Source organism: Diceros bicornis, chromosome 7 (genome assembly GCF_020826845.1).
Source record: "Diceros bicornis minor isolate mBicDic1 chromosome 7, mDicBic1.mat.cur, whole genome shotgun sequence".
Lineage (NCBI taxonomy): Eukaryota > Metazoa > Chordata > Mammalia > Perissodactyla > Rhinocerotidae > Diceros > Diceros bicornis.
The window spans coordinates 26,918,021-26,939,155 of record NC_080746.1 but is presented as its reverse complement, the minus strand read 5'-3'; the positions used below and the strand labels follow the sequence as shown (position 1 = coordinate 26,939,155).

General features: G+C 35.9%; 1 protein-coding gene across 2 annotated transcripts in view; it reads left to right on the top strand.

Annotated features, from left to right (window-relative positions):
• DDX10 (DEAD-box helicase 10) overlaps positions 1–21,135 on the top strand; it is a 286,412-nt gene that overhangs the window by 246,964 nt on the left and 18,313 nt on the right. For both annotated transcript variants that reach the window (XM_058545265.1, XM_058545267.1), the window contains exon 17: positions 3,652–3,788. In XM_058545265.1, coding sequence (XP_058401248.1) covers positions 3,652–3,788 — 137 coding nt within the window. The remainder of the gene's footprint in view (positions 1–3,651; positions 3,789–21,135) is intronic.

The following is a 21,135-nucleotide window of genomic DNA, read 5'->3' as shown; positions in this document are numbered from 1 at the left end:
TTTGTCATTGTCATGAATTGAGCAGTAAGACGCACAGACAATATGGTATGGCATCAACAGTGGAATCATCTTATAGGTCAGGAAATAACAAGATCTGAATGTTGTCAACTACAAGAGTCATATTAACACAAATCCAAGTAATATTTTATCCATTTAAAAGTAAATTTTCATCATTCTGAGTTAGTATTTTCCTTCAAAGGGATAAATATGTAGCCTGGAATATTGAGTGAGGTATTTTTACTAAGTCTCACTGTCTAATTTTTTTCTGTTATTATATTGTAGGTATTTTGTGAAGGCCACTTGCTTTATAATAAATGCTAAAGGAGCATATTAAGTGGTGTTAGATGTTAAGATGCAGTTAAATAAAACATTCTGCTTGAAGTGTCGCAGTACAGATCTCAAAGCCAAGCAGCAGCTGGAAATTAGGGGAATTCCCAGAAGCAAGGAAGCCACAGAGAGTGAGCCCAACTCTGCCTAAATCCTTGGCTGAGTATCATATTTCATAGGCTCAGGGGAGACCCATAGGGAACCAGGCTAAAAAAGCAGCAGTTGGAAGCCACAGAACAAAACAGAGATATAAGCAGCTGAGTACCATGGGTTAGAGAGAATTTGTAGTTTGAATCCAGGCAAGATAACTGCCTATTAGAATACAAATCCAAAAGTCCTCAGAAAAACCTGACAGAATTCAGTGTTTCTATATTATCTACAGTGTCTAGTTTTCTACAAAAATATTAGACATGCAATTAAGCAGGAAAATGTGATCCGTACCCAAGAAAAAGGCAGTCAATAGAAACTCTTAGCTTAGGTTTAAATTTAGCAAAGACTTCAAAGCAGCTGTTTTAAATATATTCAAAGAGTTAAAGGAAAATATGGTATGAATAGATAAGCAGATAGGTAATCTCAGCAGAGCAATGAAAACTATGTTTATAAACAAAACAAAACAAAAACAAACCTGGAAGTCCTAAAGCTGAAAAGTACAATTACTGTAAAAAAAAAAAAAAAATTGCTAGATTGGCTCAAAAGCAGTTTTGGAAATATCAGAAGAAAGGAACAGCAAACCTGAAGATCCAGTAGGAATGACCCTGTCCAAAGAATGGAAAGAAAAAAGATTTCAGAAAAATGAACAAAACCTAAAAGAACTGTGAAGTAGTCCAATATACATATTCTTGAAACCATGAAAGGAGAGATGAGAAAGAGGCATAAAAATATTTGAAGAAATAATGGCCAAAAACTTCCCAAATTTAGTGAAAAACATTAATGGATAGATCCAAGAGCCCCAAGAAGAATGAACCCAAAGAAAATCATTTCTAGACACATCATAATCAAACTGCTATATGATAAGGAGAAAATTTTGAAAGCTACCAGAGGAAAATGACACTTGTTGCCTACATTTCAAGAAAAAAACTGAAAATATTTGTTGCTAATGATAAAATTTGAACTTTTAAGAAAAAAAATTAAAATTTTGGAAAACTTGTATTCACCAATAGCTTTCCAATACTTTGAAAGAAATTTCTTATGGTATTATGGTGATATTAACAAATGTGATTTTTAAAAAATATGGTATAATGAAATGTGTCAACATTTGAAGATCCACATAAGGAAGATCTGCATAATTAAGTAAATCAGTATTTTCCAAATAGCTGATGCATGATATTATGAAATCATTCACTGGTAAAAGAGCCATTCAAAGTGCAAAGTAGACCAATGGATTTTAATGTAACAGAGTACAAAAAGTTTATTGATATGGCTTCAGATTCCACATTGCAACTACTTTTTAAACTACCACTCATCAAGATTTGTTGTGGTATCAAAGCAGAGTAACTGCAATTATCTAAAAACGCTGTTAAATTATTCCTCCCTTTCCCAACTATCTCTGAGAGACTGGATTTTCTTCATATACTTCAACCAGAACAACATATTGAATGCAGAAGCAGATTTGAGGATCCTAGCTATCTTCATTTAAGCTAGACATTAAAGAAACTTGCAAAAATGTAAAACAGTGTGTTTTTGTTTTAACATTACAACTGTTTTTCATAAAAATATACTATTTATGTTACTATATAGTGAGTTTGACTGTTACTTTTAAATTAATAAATTAAAAAAATCTTAGTTTTAATTTCTAACACAGTAAATGTCGGTAGATATAATCCACATTAACAAAAGCTCTTTGGAGTCTTTCATACTTTTTAAGTGTAAAGGTGCCCTGAGACCAAAAAACTTAAGAATTGTTTTGAGTCTGTTATATCTCCACCTTCAGATAGCAGATTCCTTTGAGAGCATCAGACTAGAAAATTGGAAATATCTCGTAGCCCAGGAGATTAGTGTTCTTGAGTATATGATGACATTCAATTTTTGTTGATATCCTTGATTATTTTCAAGTAGACTGTATAGTATGCTGTCAGGTGTGCTGCTTACTACTTCTAATGGCAACCTTTCTTTTTTTTTCACTTCTGATATTTGTTTGCAGACCTTTTATTTTTAGTGGAGTGCTTTACCAGGAAAGCAATAAGGGACTTTTGGTGACTAATCCTTATTTTTTTTACTTCCTCCTCCTTTTGTTATGTTCAGAGGTTATCAAAGGAGAGCTGTTCAAAAAGTGTTAGAGGACTTCTGTAGTGGCCTACACAGTCAATTGCTATGCTATTCTCGATTATTCAGTTTCTGGGAAAGAGCATTAAATATTTCAAAACAAAGAATCATTGAAGTGTGTCTTACATGGCGTGAAGAAGAATTATAAAGAAAGATGGTACCTGAGAAAAACTCATCCAGAATTTTTTCTTTTAGTCCTACTTATAATCTTTTAGATGCACATAGCAATGGTTGGTGGTGTTTCTTATCTACTGGATAACAAAACCAATGAGCCAGAAATAAATTTGTTATAAGGGATGTTCAATACATAAATGTGTAGTAAGTTTATTTTAACATTGCATTACTTTGTTCTTTGATAAAAATAAACCACCATAAAACAAAAGCAAAAAAAAAGCCCACCTCCCTACCAACTTGTATGAAACTGGATAGTTCCCAACTTCTTCCGTGTGTTACTGCTTTTCCTGTTTCTTGGTATTCCTTCCACTTTTCCATTATTCTTAGTGACTTTATACTTAATTTGAATTTAGAAGACTCCTTACTATTAATGAGCTCGCATAGATCTGATTGTTATTTTAAGACTTAGATTCTTGTGGTCTTAAAATGATCAAAATCATCAGACAAAAAGAGAGTGTTTCTATACCCTCTCTTCTGGCTTTTTATGTTTTCACCTAATATTTTTGGTAGTTTGGAAATTTACATGTGTGGACAGGAACACTAAAACAGCTTTATTTTATACTTTATTTCTTTGAAAGTTGAGCTACGTGGAAGCAATAAAACTGACAATTTTTCCCCATATTGTGTTTAAGGGATTTAGTAGTGGTTTACTTTCTGGGCCATATTTTATTTCATTTTATTTTTGAAATGACATGGGTTTTCTTTCTGTTTACAAATGATTATGATTCTGAAAGTCACATAGAGGCTTTCAACAGAATAGAAAGCTTCCAATTTGAGGATGTCAATTAGAGGATTTCAATTAGAAGCGTATTTATTTGGGTCTATAAATAAGACCTGATTATTCATCAGCTGTTTTCTTTCACCACAACTTCTCCTGTGCTTTTTTAGGCCACAGATGAAGAGGAAGCCTTTCTGGACTGGAGTGAGGATGATGATGATGGATTTGATCCGAGCACACTTCCAGATCCAGATAAGTACAGAAGCTCTGAAGAATCAGATAGTGAAGATATGGAAAATAAAATCAGGTATGTTTTTACCGTTGGCAGCATTAAGTATATGGGTCTTCTTCTTTTAATCGAAAAGATGTGTAGAGACAAATGTCTCATGCTCGTCTCATCATTTTAGGGGCTCTCTTATTTTTTCTGTAATCCCAGTTAACAGATATAAGAATGTTTTAAGAATTATATTTTCTTTTTCTTTCTCTATTTTTTTCTCATCTCTTTCAGAATCCTTTATGCCACAGTATTTGATGCCCTAGGGTGTATATTTAATGCAGACAGAGGCAGGATTTTATTTTGATTGACTGTCAAAGGACTCTATTGAGAGTGTTGTTAAAAATTCTCTCTGAATTTTAAAAAAGAGTAGTTATACTTTCACATTCTTTGATATAAAATTAAGTAACAAATACATAAAATAACGGAAAACTTATACATAAACAGCCCTTGACAAATTCTCTCAATTTAAAATCTGTTTGTTTGTAATGTGGACTTGCTACCATACCAAAAACAGATGACATCTGATGAATTGAATGACAGTATGACTTGCTCAGCATTTGTTTTCAGAGTACTGTGTATTAGATTACATTGAGATTCTATTGATTTAAAAGTTGAGGACATTGAACTTCATGGACATTCTAGACCAATGAACCTATTTAAGGCAGACGGTGGGTACTAATGACAGAGGAAGTTAATATGGTTGAAGGGAAGAGAAAGCTTGATGGAACCCTTAAATGCTAGCCCAGGGAGTTTAGAGTTGGAGAAATAGGCCATGGAGAGCTATAATCTGGTTTTAAGTAAGAACGTTATGAAAAGGTCTCAAAAAGATTGTCCTCTCAGGAGAAACTGCTGTAGGGAGATCACTTCAGAATTACTCTTCATTTTAATCTTGTGCTCATTTAAACATAGAATTATTTTGTAATAGTGAAAATGACATCCAAAATGCAGTCTTCCCAGGTGATGCCAGAAATCAAACATTTGCTGTTGGACAACTAGTTAGTGGACATAATAACTTTCCAGTATTTGCAGACTAGGTAGTGGACATATTAGCTTTTCTACCACAAGTGAAAATAATTTAAGATTTAGAAAAATATATAAATGTATGCCACAAGGGTTAAATAGTTTAGGTTGACAGCATATTCCCAATCTTTAGAAATTGAACTTTAAGAGTAAATATGCACGTTTTGCTTCAGAAAGTTCCTTGGTGCTTATGTTGGGACCTTGATGGACTATCAGTATGGTTAAGTTTGCTGCCCCTTATGTTCTTAAATAAATGTCCCTCTTTCAGAGTGGTTTATGGGATCTCCATTTTGATAGATGTGATCTAACTTAATACATATGACTTTACATCATAACTTCCAAATGTTTCTGTGTTAATTTTACTCTCTGGAGGGAACATTAATTGGTTTTTACAGTTTGTTATGCACCGTGTTTTGCACATCTGTCTAACATACCCTTTAAAACATAGAACCAACCTTTGAAGTCATTGACAAGATGTCAGCATTCCTTCTGTATCTGATTCGTAAGGATTTTTTCCTGACACTTTTTATGATAGTTTCTGGGTCATGCTTAATCTATATACAGCAGACATTTCATTTCATTTTTCTGGTATTTCTGACCCTTATAGTGACATTTCCCTGCTGCCACCTAGTTAATATGACTTGTTCTCTAATAGCCTCACGTGTTTCATCTTAATTAGCCTGTAAATTCTTTGTAGCTAGGAACTCTTTTTGTACCAACACTTCCAGCCCCAGCCTCTACTCGTATCCCCAATGTTAATGTTATAGGCACAGAGAAGGCCCTGAAATATTTGAGTTGATTAATTGATTGATGAAGGAGATTTATAGAATAAGAAAGAGAAGCATAATTATAAGCAGCTATAGAATTGGTCCTAATAGCTTAAGTGATACAAGAAATGACAGAATAAATGGTTGGAGAATTGGAAGAAGCTAAGTTCAGGTAGTGTAAATGGTAATGGACAAGAAGGTAGGAGTACCTTGAAGTGCCAAAGCATCTTAAATACAAGGGTTCAGATGGAAAATAGTTAAGCGTTACATAAAAATAAAAATAGTTTTATTTTTGGGCACAGCTAGTGACTCTGCCTCAGCAGAGATTGAAAGGAATTGGTCAGTTTGTCTTAAGCTGAAGAAAAATTGTCTTTTGTTGAAGAGAATATCAACAAGGGCTTTATTCCTTTGGGGCATTTAAGGGCTTCCTAACAGTTATGTCTTTTGTCTATGAGCACAGAGATTATCTCGTCCAACCCCCTCTTCTTATAGATGAAGAAACCAAGGCTTCAAGGGATAAAATAATTTGTCTGTGATCACAATACAGGTTAGAGACAGATCAGTGTGACCTGCCTAAATCAAACTGATTTCCTAGTTCTAATACTCCAAGTTATGTAGAATTACTCTGGCATTAGGAGAGATAGCTCAGGAAACTGCCTGAACACAAGTTGAATGTCATTTGGCTGAAGACCTGATCCATAGACTAACCATAGGATAGATTTGACTAGACCATGGTTTCCCAACCTCAGCATTATTGACATTCTGGCCCAGATAATTCTTTGTTTTGGGGGGTTGGAAGTGACTGTAGACTGTTTAGTATCATCCCTGGCCTCAACCACTAGCATCTCCCCAGTTGGGTCAACCAGAAATATCTTCAGACAATCCCATATATCCCTTGGGGAGAAAAGTCTCCCACGTTGAGAACCCCCTGGGCTAAACCCAGGATGGCAGGTAAATATTACTAGTGCTTAATTTCCCCATCCCTCATCCAGGATAGGCTTTATCTATTTTCCACTTAGCCCTAGCAGTCTTTCTCAATACAGCTTCTGTCAATCAGTTGGGATTGGTATACAACATAAAACCTATTTGCCATTCCTGGATTAGAAGGCAGGATTTAGGGTAAGTTATAAGTAGTAGTCTACATGTGAAATTTCTATTTATACTCTAATTTCCATTTTTCTCACTTTTCCCTTCTCTCATAAAATTACCTCAATGGCAATGAATAAAGATATATGTAAACTAATGCTAAAATTGTTTTGGATAAGAAAAAGTATTCACAAGTAAATCCATATGCACTAAAATTTTGACAGAAGTAATTACTGCTGCTACTGCTATATATAATAATAGCACCAATACAGTTTTCCTGTATTGTTCCCAGTTTGGCTACATCTTTTTTTCTTTGCTTCTCATAAACACGACTAGATGCTAAGATTTTGTGATGTCAGTTTTAGAGGGTCCTCCCCAGCATGTTCATAAGTTTTATTTGCTGGACTGTTTCTAGCCTCTGCTCAATAATTGTAGGAACAGCTTGTGTTCCAGCCGTTTGGTCATCTTTACTCTCGCAGTAGGTTATCCTCTGAGTATTAACTTTGCATTTTCAGATATGAGTTTACTCTTATGAGACTAGATACACCAATTAGAAAATGACTATTAGTCCCAAACTAACTAGCATGAGTTAGTTTCTTTAAAAGTTTCCTCTGGGTATTTCTTTTTCCTTCACTTTGGTGACACCCATAAATATTCAGCATGAGTAATACTTTTGTCTCTTTACAAGGAAAGACACTTAGTAGGAAATAGGCAAAGGAGAGCCAGATTTAAGTGGAGACTGACTGAATCTGGGGTCAGTAGTTCTCCTGAGCTCAGCACACAGCTGCAGTACAATTTAAACCATCCTCAGCCCTCTGTAGAGTTATCAGAATTGTCGTCTCTCTGAGATTCCAAAGGGATTCTGATGTGCAAGATTCAACTCCTTTAAGTTAGCATGACAAAAAGATCTCTTGCTTATAATGTCCCAGGAACAATGAAAATAATGTGACCTTGAGTTCCTTTTAAGGACCTTTATAAATACAGCTGCTGTTAATAGCTCCATTTATTCTCAGAAACAGAGCTGTGAAATAGGGGGAGCAGGTAATCTACCCATAGTACAGAAGGATGTCAGCTGGTTAGTCAGCAGTAGATGCCCCATCTGCTTTGGAGGCTCTAAGCTTTTGTGTGCTATTTTTGAAAAAAGGTGTAGAAAGAAGCACTTGCTTTGGTGTTTTCTGGTTTCTTTTCTCATCTTCATCCGTCTTACAGATTGGTCCAGGCTGTGTTTTACTCTGTGGCTTTCACTTCTGATTCTTCCTTTGGAGCTGTGGAATTAGCATAGGTAGAATAAATACAAGATGTTAGGATTTATTGTTATTTTTATTATTGTTGTTAAAATAGAGATGGAACAATTTGGTAGGAAGCCTAGCTCTTTGTTGCAGTGGACTTTGTGACATCGTAGAATTCATTGGTCTGCTGGAAACTACCAGAATCGTGTGTCCTTGTCTCCAGTGAGTTTTGGTATAGACTTTTATACCTTTTGAGGAAAAAAGACCTCAAATATTCTAATTGTCTTTGTGCTCATGAGTGATTTTTCATTTCTTTATCTCCCAAATAGTCCATATAATGTAGTTATACTGCTTTCACAATAAAATAAATGAAAATAAAATAAAAATACTTTGACAAGCTTCTATATGTGGTGCCAAGAACCTCCTGCATTATTTAAATCACATTCTACTTTTTTAATAGTTAAAAAATGTCCATTTGATCTGTTACTCTCTAGCTTGTTGTAATATTTCTTCCATCCATTCTTTCAACCAGAAATTTTTTTAGTAGCTATCATGTGCCAGACATAGTGAGTGCAGGTACAGAGGATAAAACATTAAGCAAGAAAAATACCTTTCCTGTTTTCATTGAGTTTTTAGTTCAGTGGAGGTTACAGATAGCTAAGCATGCAATCACAAAACAGTGTGATGGATAAGTGCTGTGATTTGTGCCCTGCGGGAGGCAGTGTGGAAAAGAATAGATAGGGAATGAACATGGAGAGCACATAAGTGACGAACCTAACCTGAAGGAAGTGACATCTAAGCTAAACCTGAAGTAAGTTTAAGTCTTAAGTCTTAACCGAGCAGGTAAATTGTCCTTCTAAAGAGTGTGGCCTTTGAAGTGAGGTGAGAGTGTCTTTAACCATATACCAGTTAAACTCCTCTTTCAATAAAATTGTTCCTTTTAGCTGTGCCTCACAAGCTGAGAGATTTGGTCCTGAGCATGTAATATAAGATTGATTTTTGTATATCTAATAACATTCATCATATTTGGTTTATGGCTATCTTCATGTGAATTGAGAATGATGTGAAAATTTGCAAAGTATTGAATATGATGAAAAAGAAGCAGCTGGATGTTCCAGATATTCATTATCCGGTCAAATTAAGTTTTTAAAGTTTATAATCTTAACCTTTTTTGGACCAAAAAAAAAAGAGAAAAAGGTGATGGTTAGACTCTTACTGCCTTATATCTGTATCTTCACAGACCACAGTCTCTGGCTAAGGCAGGTTGCTTTATAAAGAATTGTTGTATGGTGGGGTGTTTGGTAGATTATTCTAGGTGGCATAAGATCAATTACGTCTATAATTTGTATTGAGACTGTTGGCATAATTTAGACATGATAACTTCTGTGTGGATTGATACCTTTTCCTGTACAGAGTAAACTGTTTCACAACTAATGTAATTAGCTGTTCTTTTTGCCTCATCTGACACAACTCTGAATCAAAAGACTGATCAAGGATCTTTTTCTGTTTTTTCATTTGTTTGGGTTTTGTGTTTGTTTTAAAATCTGTTCCGTATTAGCTTCCTATTTTTGAGTGAACTTGCCTGCCTTTAAAAGTTATCTCTTATGTGAAGGAGATGAACTTCGGTAATCTCTGTGGTTTCTCCTAATGTTGTTCTGTGATATCTTTGCAGTAAATTTTGCCTGGCAACTATTCTTCCAAGACTTGACAGTCAGCTTTATAACATGTGGAATGTCTTTCATTTGGAAAAGAAATGTGTATGAGTCAAAGATGAATTTCTGGGGAAGGAAAATTCCCAGAAAGCATTTTCATTTCTTTCTTAACTGTTTTTGGTTGGATCTAGGTATGGCACATTATATATTTTATATAAATTTTAGTGGAATTGTTGGTGCTGAGTATAGGGAATGATTTTTTTTTTTTCGGTGAGGAAGGTTAGCCCTGAGCTAACATCCGATGCCAATCCTCCTCTTTTTGCTGAGGAAGATTGGCCCTGGGCTAACATCCATGCCCATCTTCCTCCAGTTTACATGGGACACTGCCACAGCATGACTTGACAAGCAGTGAATCTGTCCACGCCCAGGATCCGAACCCGCAAACCCCGGGCCGCTGAAGTGGAGGCATGAACTTAACTGCTACGCCACCGGGCCGGCCCCAGGGAATGATTTTTTAAAGGGATCTTTCTTACTCAGAGTCTAGGTGATTGTTAAAAGAAAAACACTATTGGTGACAGTTTCCACTTACTTAAACCCCTGTTCATTGGATCTAGTTGTGGGTGGCAGATGTGGAAAGAAGTCGGCTCAGCTTAATGATATATTGACTTTATTGTGTGCCTGCCATTCTTTCCTTTTACTTTTTTTAACTTCAGGAATTTATCTGTGACTCCAATAAGCCTAGCAGCTTTCAAGATGAAATCTCCATCATCTCTTCTTATTTGTGAAGTACAAAGTTCCATGAACTATCAAATTTCATAGAGCTACCAGAACTTAACATGAATTGTGGGTGATAAGAGGAGTTAATTTACTTGACTTTCTTTAAATTGTGTTCCTTTTGTCTTTCTCTCTTTTCCCATTGCCCTAAAAAACAAAATAAAAAAGAATATCCTGTGTATGGATAGCATGAATGGAGAAACTTCCAAGGCAGATTGTTGGGGTATAGTGGAGTGGGGAAAGGCAATGTTATTTGCCTTGGGACTTTTAGGGGAAAGGTTGCTACCCATTGAGGAAGGAAGGTGTTATTTTCTGGGGTGAGAGTTGGGATGGAGAGGACATATTTTAAGAAATTTGGAGTTTAGGGAGCTCTTTGCTTGACCTTACTTGCAGTCTCATTTTTTGCCCTGTGCTTTCAACTCCTCTGTCATTTTCAGAAGTGCTAGGATCTCTAAGAAGATGGATGAGTAGCTCAGGATGCCATGAAGCCAAGATGAACCACCTAGTGTAGGATTCTCTTAGCTACTGCCCTGATTCTGGCGTACAGCAACTTTGTTTTCAGTGAAAAGACCGTCGAGAATGACACTTTCTTAGGACTATCCTGTTTTTCATTTCACTTTGCTTCATGTGGAAGGCACATTCGTGCCTAATGACTAGATAATATTCCATCATTTAGTTACACTATAATTTCCTTATCCACCCTCTTTTAGAATTTTATGTTGTCCCCATGCTTAGGTTTTTGGTTCTTGTTATTTGATCTTGTTTTCCTTTTGTTTTTGCCATTATAAGTAATTCTTTAATGGGCAACTTTATTAAAAGTTGGATTTTCTTTCTCTTGAAATCATTTGAAGGACTAATGAAAAGTAAGACTAAAACTGTACCACTTAATTTTGCCAAATTGCTGGAACATTGGGGACACACTTGGGTAGGTGATGATCTTGAATATTGAAAACTAATCAGTACAAGTAGTTTGAGGAGACAGGCTGATGTGCTTTGGGGGAGCGCAAAATGTTTTATATACAGATGAATAGTGAGAAAATGGCGTAATATAAACCCAACTTATATGGATATTTAAATTTTTTTTAAATCTGGAAGTGAAATGATTGTGTCTTCTAAATTGCTGCAGAGCAGGGATTCTTAACCTGGACTCTATGGATGAGCTTTAGGGGAATCTAAAATTTCTGTATTGTATTGTATGCAAAATGATGGTGGGGTGTGCATGGAGCATAGACACTCCCATGCATTTATCTGGAAAAGGAGTTCACAACTTTTCACTGAATTCTCCAGTGGGTTTATGAACAAAAAAAAAAAAAGAGATTGGAAGGCCACAACTTTTTGTGAATCCCACATGATGTGCGTGCATTTTATAGAAGGGCACGTTTATGTGGATGAGTAGTATGATGTGCAGTCTTCTGCCTTCTGTTTCTTCTCACTACCCCCAACCTTTTCTGATTATTAGAATTCTGATGTAAGAGGACATCTTTTCTTCTGCTCTTGCAGTTATATTTGTAATGAACTCTGAGTTAATCAGTCTTTTCTTTGACTAAATTGTTTTTACAAAGGATGTGATACATTTTCAGTTTCATTTCTCTGTGTGGTGGTCTTCACCATCAGAAGGAAGCTGGACAGATTTTATGGAAAGGACTGCAGTAATTAATCTTCATTAGGACTGTTGCCATGACTTTGTAAATTAAAATTTATGGTAGGAGGAAAAGTCTTTGGCACAACATATTTGAACACCAGAGTGACAATACTTAAGGATAGATATAAAGATTTCTGAGAATTTTTTTTAATGGTCCCAAGCTCATTTATTATTAGCTTAAAATTCTTTAGGAAAAAGTCCGAGCTACATTTATGGATACAAATACAAGAAGGAGAGTTTTACACAAATAGGGGCACAAACTGGACGTTCAAGTGCTGAACTCTTGGTAGCTTTCCACACACAATTTGGCACCATGTTGTAAAAGAACACCCAGGAGTTTCTCTGTGAGTGAATATTCACTCTTCTCCACCCCAGTCCTCAGCTTGCTTGCAGCTAGATCAGTCGGCAATTTCAGCTGGTTTCTGTCCTTTGCATTCCAAAAGAGAAAAAAGCAAGAGGTTGAAAAGTTGCACAGACACTGTAGTAAAGGGAGTCTGCTTTCTTCCACCAGCCCCTCGTCCTGGCTTTTGTTAGGTTTCTGAATAGGCTTGTACGGTGATGTTGATCCTACATTTTATGATGTAATACACAAACTTGCACATCCCTCATTGTACATGAATAAACCCAGCTGTTACAGAAGTTAGGGGCTCTAACATGAGGAATCATGATGCTTTTTGGGTGCACGGTCTCTTTTCCAGTGTCAGGCTTCAGAATCCCCAGCGACTTTGGTTGCCATTTTATAACTTAATTATTACAACTTGTTCCAGAGTCCTTGGAATTTTAGTACTCACTGCACTACATTGTGTTCCTGTAAAGTCCTGCATACATCAGGGAAGAAGTTGACAGGTTTTCCCAACAGATCTTTTTCTTCTGTGGTGCTTTGGCCACGATCATATCAGACAGCACTTGGAACATTCTTGAGGCTTGGATAGTGGTTCTAACTGCAACATCCTTGTAGCCCAGGGAATGTGGTTTCCAGGTTACAGAGGATGTTCTAATCTCTTTTTATGAAGTTAATTCACACATCGTTTGTTTAAAGTATGCTGTTTAACAATGAGCAGGCTTCCTATTCATGGCAGGTACTAATGATTACGTTCTTCTTCTTGTTGTAATGTATCATTTGTCCCATCCTTTTCCACATCTGTAAGTGTGTTGGCTAAAGCTTCCTACGGGCCAGAAAAAGAATTTAAAAAAATGAAGTGGAGTAAAACCTAGTAGTTTCTTCTACATGGAAAAATATTGTATCAGTGAATCAGTCTCTCTACTTTTGCCTTTCTGTATCAATACATAGGAATTTAAACTATGTCTTCTCCTGGCAGGATGGTCTCAGAAGCATCTGTATTAGAAAAATAGTGCTCGAGCAGGGATAAGACATGAATCGCATGAGGTTCTATGAACGAGGAGACTGAATGCCTTGCCCACATGCACCACTGCGTATAGTTTGGGAATATTGATCTACATGTTGTATTATCATAAACTTTGCAACATGGGGAGAAGTAGGAGTTTTGTGAAATTAAGTCTGTATTAGAACAAAGGCAGGCTACTTGGCCCTGTGGGAAAACTGGCTTTTGGAGTCAGATAGACAGACCTGAGTTTGAATCTTACTTTCTTCTACAAGTTGTGGACCATGGGCAAGTTACTTACTCTCTGATTCTCAGTTTTCTTATCAGTCAAATTAAGATAATTCTTGCCTTGCAGGGTTATTTTGAAGATCTAATGAGGGTAAAAAAAAGGAAAACAGAGTATGATACATAATAGGGTCATAAGTATATGGTAATTTTAATTATTAAAAACAAAGCTGTGGTAGGAGTTTTTAAGTGAGTGTATACATTTACAAGAATAGAATTTAATGTCCTCTGGGATATCTGCTTTCCATTTTCTTCCACATCAAAATCATACCTTAAGCCTCAGATACACAATGTGGCAGGTCCTATGTTCAAAACAGTGTGCAAAAATATCCTACAGACTAGGTTGAAATGATGAATGGTATAGTGAAAGTAATGTCATGTAACATATCCTATTCTACATATGGATAGACTCTTTTCTGTTCTACATATGGATAGAGCGTCCATATTACCAAATTGGAGTGTGAGAAATGCCCTTACCTCTCTGTTCTCCTTCTGGGACATTCCCATTATCCAGGCATGCAAGGAACTGAAAGTCTGCTATGTGCCTGGCATAGAGCAAATAAAGAAGAGAGACTAGAACTCAGCCCTCGTAAAGCTTACACTCCAGTGAGGGAGATAGACCATAAAGAAGTAAGCAAAAAATAGAAAAGAAATGGTGATGAGGGCCATGAATGTGGTACCTGTAGGATAATGCGAGAGCAATTGGGAGAGTTCACTGTATGTGAGGTAGTTAGGAAAAACCTCTCTGAAGTGAGATCTGAAGAATTATTGAAAGCTTTCTCTTTAAGTAAAGAGAGAATAATTCATCATAATGTTCCAACTATGAATTGCCTGGACAATTATTAAAATTCAAATATTTATCCTAATAGCATAGTCATGACTATACAATTATATATATTCCTGCCGGAGATTCCTTGGTTCTTTTTCGTCCTGTCATCCTTCAACCATGTGTCTATCTGACTGTGATGCTAGTTGGCTTCATGGAAGGTGATGAGGATAAGAAACAGCTGCTATTCTAGTCCAGAAAGTGGCAACTCATTAGAAAGGAGTATGCCAGCGTGAAGTTTATTAGAATAGCAGAGTGAACTTGAAATTATCTGAGTACTGCACTTGAAGGCTGGAAAGGTAATTCAGGTTTTTATGAATTAAAGCCACATGTAGTTTTTTGGGAATAAAAGGAGGACACTCTAATGTATTTTATGCTTAATAATTTAAGGTATAATGTGTTGATGGCATATGAATTCTTTTGAACTATTTGGATTTTTTATTAATAGACTTTTTTAAAGCAATTTTCGTTTTTATAGTAAAAATTGAACAAAAAGTAGAGTTCCCATACAATCCCCATACACAGTCTTTCCTGTTAGCAACATTCTGCACCAAAGTGGTACATTTGTTATCACTGATGGATCTACGTTGACATAACGTTATCACCCAAAGTCCATAGTTTTCGTTAGCGTTAACTGTTTGTGTTGTACGTTCTATGGGTTTTGGCAAATGTAATGGTGTATCTACCATTATTGTATCGTACAGAGTATTTTCACTGCCCTAAAAATTCCATCCCTCCACCTATTCATCTCTCTCTCCTTTTCCTCTCTGCCACTCAGCCTCTGGAAACCACTGGTCTTTTTATTATATCCATAGTTTTGCCTCTTCTAGAATGTCATATAGTTGGAATCATACAGTATGTAGTCTTTTCAGATTGATTTCTTTCACTTAGCAATATGCTTTCAAAGTTCTTCCATGTCTTTTCAGGGCCTGATAGCTCATTTCTTTTTATTACTGAACAATATTCCATTATATAGATGTGCTACAGTTTGTTTATCTGTTCATCTGTTGAAAAACATCTTGGTTAATTCCTAGTTTTAGCGATTATGAATAAAGCTGCTATAAACATTCATGTGCAGGTTTTTGTGTGGACATAAGTTTTCAACTGCTCTAGGTAAATGCCAAGGAACACGATTGCTGGATCACATGATAAGAGGGTATTTAATTTTGTAAGAAACTGCCAAACTGTCTTCCAAGGTGGCTGTACCATTTTACTTTCTCACCAGTAATCAGTGAGAGTTCCTGTTGCTCACATCTTTGCCACCATTTTATGTTGTCAGTGTTTTAGATTTTTGTCATTTTATACGAATTTTTATAGTTTAAAGAAAACTGTTTTTAGCTTTTAAAATACAGTAGATCCTGAAAATAAAATGGTTTGTTTTTTCACATTTTGGTTATCTACTGGGTGAAATGCTATTCTACCAAGCATGAAATTCCAACTTAGCATAGCCCTTCCTTATGAATGGTGCTGCCCTTTGAGGAGCTGTCTTCCTACCTCTCAAAGCTAAGGTTTCTTATCTGAGATAAGACTAGTAATAAGAGACTTAATTTTAATAAAAGCACCAAAGACTGTTGTTGCTGAGAACCTTCACCTACCAAAGGTCCAGAAATTTCTCCCCTCCTGGAACTTCTGTCCTAGATTCTTATCCACCAAGGCCCTGACTTTCTGAGTATTCCTTCATGACTGTCTCAGCTGCTCAGGAATTCTCTCCATTTGTGGTGCAACATCACTGGGACATGAACTCAGTGACCAAAATCTGGGTTATGGTGCTGGAGTTTTATAGTTCTGTTTTTAAATTACTCTGGTTCAGTAACCTAATGTGTTTAATGGGTTTTAGATACTATATTAGCCTTTATCCTCATCTATCATTTATATCACTTTTTTTAATGAAAAAGTGTTTTGTACCTTAACAACAGACTTAAAACTTTTGAAACACAAGCCATCTTAAGTTAAAAGGCTTTCACCTTGCGTGGTAAAACTCATGCAATTAACATTGCATTAATTAACCCAATTAACCCATTAATATAACCCAATTAACATTAACAGAAAAGATACTTCCCATCATGGGGAGTTTGGAGAAGCTATAATTGACATTTATATTGCATTTATTATGCGTATATCACTTATTTAGTCTTTCCATGAGGTAGGTATTAATCTCATTTTACAAATTAGGAAATTGACACTCCATGAGGTTAAGCTATTTTCCCAAGTTTTAGGCAATTGCTACCATTCAAATCAGGTCTGACTGACCAAAGCTACTTTCTTTTCTCTGTACCAGAACTTTTGTAAAGCCATATTTAATAACAGTAGTTGAGTCACTGTTAAGGAACTGATTTTAAAAAGCAACCATTTCAATATTAAACAGGCGGAGGGGAAAAAGGACATATTCTTTACATTATAAGATGTGTACATTCCAGAGAAGTTACTTCTAAAGTTAAAAAAAAAAAAAAAAGGTCTTCATGCTTACAGCACCTTCCAAATATACTGAGTTAAAGTTGGTACAAGGGATTACAATAAGATCCGAATATGATGGACTAGATACGATAGAATACCTTTGTAATATACCTTTTTTTTAATTGATGTTTTAATAGTTTATAACATTTTGAAATGTTGGGTTGTACATTTTGTTTGTCCATCACCATATATATGTCTCCCTTCACCCCTTGTGCCCACCCCCTACCCCTATTGCCCTGGTAAGCACAATACAGTTTTCTCTGTCCATGTGTTGGTTTATATTCCACATATGGGTGAGATCATACAGTGTTTGTCTTTCTGGCTTATTTCGCTTAACATAATACCCTCCAGGCCCATCCATGTTGTTGCAAATGGAACGATTTTGTCTTTTTTTATGGCTGAGTAGTATTCCGTTGTATATATATACCACATCTTCTTGATCCAATCATCAGTCGAGGGACATTTAGGTTGCTTGCACTTCTTGGCTATAGTGAATAATGCTGCAGTGAACATAGGGGTGCATAAGCCTCTTTGGATTGTTGATTTCAGGTTCATTGGATAGATTCCCAGTAGTAGGATAGGTGGATCATAGGGTATTTCTATTTTAATTCTTTGAGGAATCTCCATACCGTTTTCCATAGAGGCTGCAGCAGTTTGCATTCTCACCAGCTGTGTATGAGGGTTCCTGTTTCTCCACATCCTCTCCAACATTTGTTGTTTTTTGTCTTGGTGATTATAGCCATTCTAGCGGGTGTGAGGTGATATCTTAGTGTTGTTTTGATTTGCATTTCCCTGATGATTAGTGATTTTGAACATGTTTTCATGAGCCTATTTGCCATCTGTATATCTTCTTTGGAGAAGTATCTGTTCATTTCCTCTGCCCATTTTTTGACTGGGTTGTTTGTTTTTTCGTTGTTCAGTTGTGTGAGTTCTTTATATTTTATGGAGATTAACCCCTTGTCAGATATATGTTTTGCATATATTTTCTCCCAGCTGGTGGGTTGTCTGTTCATCTTGATTCTGGTTTCATTTGTCTTGTAGAGGCTCTTTAATCTGATAAAGTCCCACTTGCTTATTTTTTCTTTAGTTTCCCTAGTCTGGGTAGGCGTGTCATCCGAAAAGATTCCTTTATGACCAATGTCAAATAGTGTGTTGCCTGTATTTTCTTCTATGACTTTTATAGTTTCAGGTCTCACCTTCAGGTCTTTGATCCATTTTGAGTCAATCCCTGTGAATTGCAGATGGTCCACTTTCATTCTTTTGCATGTGGCTGTCCAGTTTTCCCAACACCATTTATTGAAGAGACTTTCCTTTCTCCATTGTATGTCCTTAGCTCCTTTGTCGAAAATTAGCTGTCCGTATATGTGTGGTTTTATTTCTGGCTTTCAGTTCTGTTCCATTGATCTGTGTGTCTGTTTTTGTACCAGTACCATGCTGTTTTGATTACTATTGCTTTGTAGTATGTTTTGAAGTCAGGGATTGTGATGCCTCCAGCTTTGTTCTTTTTTCTTAGGATTGCTTTAGCTATTTGGGGTCTTTTGTTGCCCCATATGAATTTTAGTATTCTTTTTTCTATTTCCGTGAAGAATGTCATTGGGATTCTGATTGGGATTGCATTGAATCTGTAGATTGCTTTAGGTAATATAGACATTTTAACTATGTTTATTCTTCCAATCCATGTGCATGGGATGTCTTTCCATTTCTTTATGTCATCATCGATTTCTTTCAATAATGTCTTGTAGTTTTCATTGTATAGTTCTTTCACCTCCTTGGTAAGATTTATTCCTAGATATTTTATTCTTTTGGATGCAATTGTAAATGGTATTATCTTTTTGAGCTCTCTTTCTGTTAGTTCGTTATTAGCATACAGAAATGCAACTGGTTTTTGTAGATTGATTTTGTACCCTGTGACTTTGCTGTAGTTGTTGATTATTTCTAATAGTTTTCCAATGGATTCTTTAGGGTTTTCTATATATAAAATCATGTCATCTGCAAATAGTGAGAGTTTCACTTCTTCATTGCCTATTTGGATTCCTTTTATTCCTTTTTCTTGCCTAATTGCTCTGGCCAAAACCTCCAGTACTATGTCGAATAGGAGTGGTGAGAGTGGGCAGCCCTGCCTCATTCCTGTTCTCAGAGGAATGGCTTTCAGTCTTTGCCCGTTGAGTATGACGTTGGCTGTGGGTTTGTCATAAATAGACTTTATTATGTTGAGATACTTTCCTTCTATACTCATTTTGTTGAGAGTCTATGTCATAAATTGATGTTGTATCTTGTCAAATGCCTTCTCTGTGTCTATTGAGATGACCATGTGGTTTTTATTCTTTGTTTTGTTGATGTGATGTATCACGTTGATTGATTTGCAGATGTTGAACCATCCCTGCGTCCCTGGTATAAATCTCACTCGATCATGGCGTATGATCTTTTTAATGTGTTGCTGTATTCGGTTTGCCAATATTTTGTTGAGGATTTTTGCATCTATGTTCATCAGTGATATTGGCCTGTAATTTTCCTTCTTTGTATTGTCTTTGTCTGGCTTTGGTATCAGGGTGATGTTGGCCTCATAGAGTGAATTAGGAAGTGTTCCATCTTCCTCTATTTTTTGGAATAGTTTGAGAAGGATGGGTGTTAAATCTTCTTTGAATGTTTGGTAAAATTCACCGGAGAAGCCATCTGGTCCTGGACTTTTATTTTTTGGGAGGTTTTTGATTACTATTTCAATCTCTTCACTTGTGATTGGTCCATTCAGATTCTCCATTTCTTCTTGCTTCAGTTTTGGGAGGTTGTGTGAGTCTAAGAATTTATCCATTTCTTCTAGATTGTCCAATTTGTTGGCATATAATTTCTCATAGTATTCTCTTATAAGCCTTTGTATTCTCTTATAAGCCTTTGTATTTCCATGGTATCTGTTGTAATTTCTCCTCTTTCATTTCTAATTTTATTTATTTGAGCCTTTTCTCTTTTTTTCTTAGTAAGTCTGGCTAAGGGTTTGTCAATTTTGTTTATCTTCTCAAAGAACCAACTCTTTGTTTCATTAATCCTTTCTACTGTTTTTTTTGGTCTCAATTTCATTTATTTCTGCTCTGATTTTTATTATTTCTCTCCTGCTGACTTTGGGCTTTGTTTGTTCTTCTTTTTCTAGTTCTGTTAGGTGTAATTTAAGGTTGCTTATTTGGGCTTTTTCTTCTTTGTTAAGGTGGGCTTGTATTGCTATGAGTTTCCCTCTCAGGACCGCTTTTGCTGCATCCCATGTGATTTGGTATGGCATATTTTCATTTTTGTTTGTTTCCAGATTTTTTTGATTTCTCTGTTAATTTCATCAATGATCCATTGGTTGTTCAGTAGCATGTTGTTTAATCTGCACATTTTTGTCACTTTCCCAGGTTTTTTCGTGGTTGATTTCCAGTTTCATAGCATTATGGTCTGAAAAGACGCTTGTTATGATTTCAGTCTTCTTGAATTTATTGAGTCTTGCTTTGTTTCCCAACATATGGTCTATCCTTGAGAATGTTCCATGCATGCTTGAGAAGAATGTGTAGTCAGATGTTTTTGGATGGAGTGCTCTGTATATGTCTACTAGGTCCATCTCGTCCAGTTTTTCATTTAAGTCCACTATTTCTTTATTGACTTTTTGTCTGGATGATCTATCCATTGGTGTAAGTGGGGTATTAAGATCCCCTACTATTATTGTGTTGTTGTCAATGTCTCCTTTTAGGTTTGTGAATAGTTGCTTTATGTACTTTGGTGCTCCTATGTTGGGTGCATACATATTTATAATTGATATGTCTTCTTGGTGGAGTGTCCCTGTTATCATTATATATCGCCCTTCTTTGTCTCTGTTAACCTGTTTTATCTTGAAGTCTGCTTTGTCTGATATGAGTATGGCAACGCCTGCTTTCTTTTGTTTGCCATTAGCTTGGAGTATTGTCTTCCATCCTTTCACTCTGAGCCTCTGCTTGTGTTTAGAGCTGAGATGTGTTTCCTGGAGGCAGCATATTGTTGGGTCTTGCTTTTTAATCCATCCTGCCACTCTGTATCTTTTGATTGGAGAGTTCAATCCATTTACATTTAGGGTAATTATTAATATATGAGGGCTTAGTGTTGCTGTTTTGTCACTTATTTTCTGGTTCTTCTGCAATTCCTTTGTTTCTTGTCCCATTTGTTTCAGACTGCCAATTCAGTTTGGTTATTCTGTCTTATGACTCCTCTAGTTTTCTCTTTGTTTATTGTATGTGATTTTGTTTTGATTATTTGTTTAGTGGTTACCTTGAGGTTTGTATAAAAAATCTTGTGTATGAG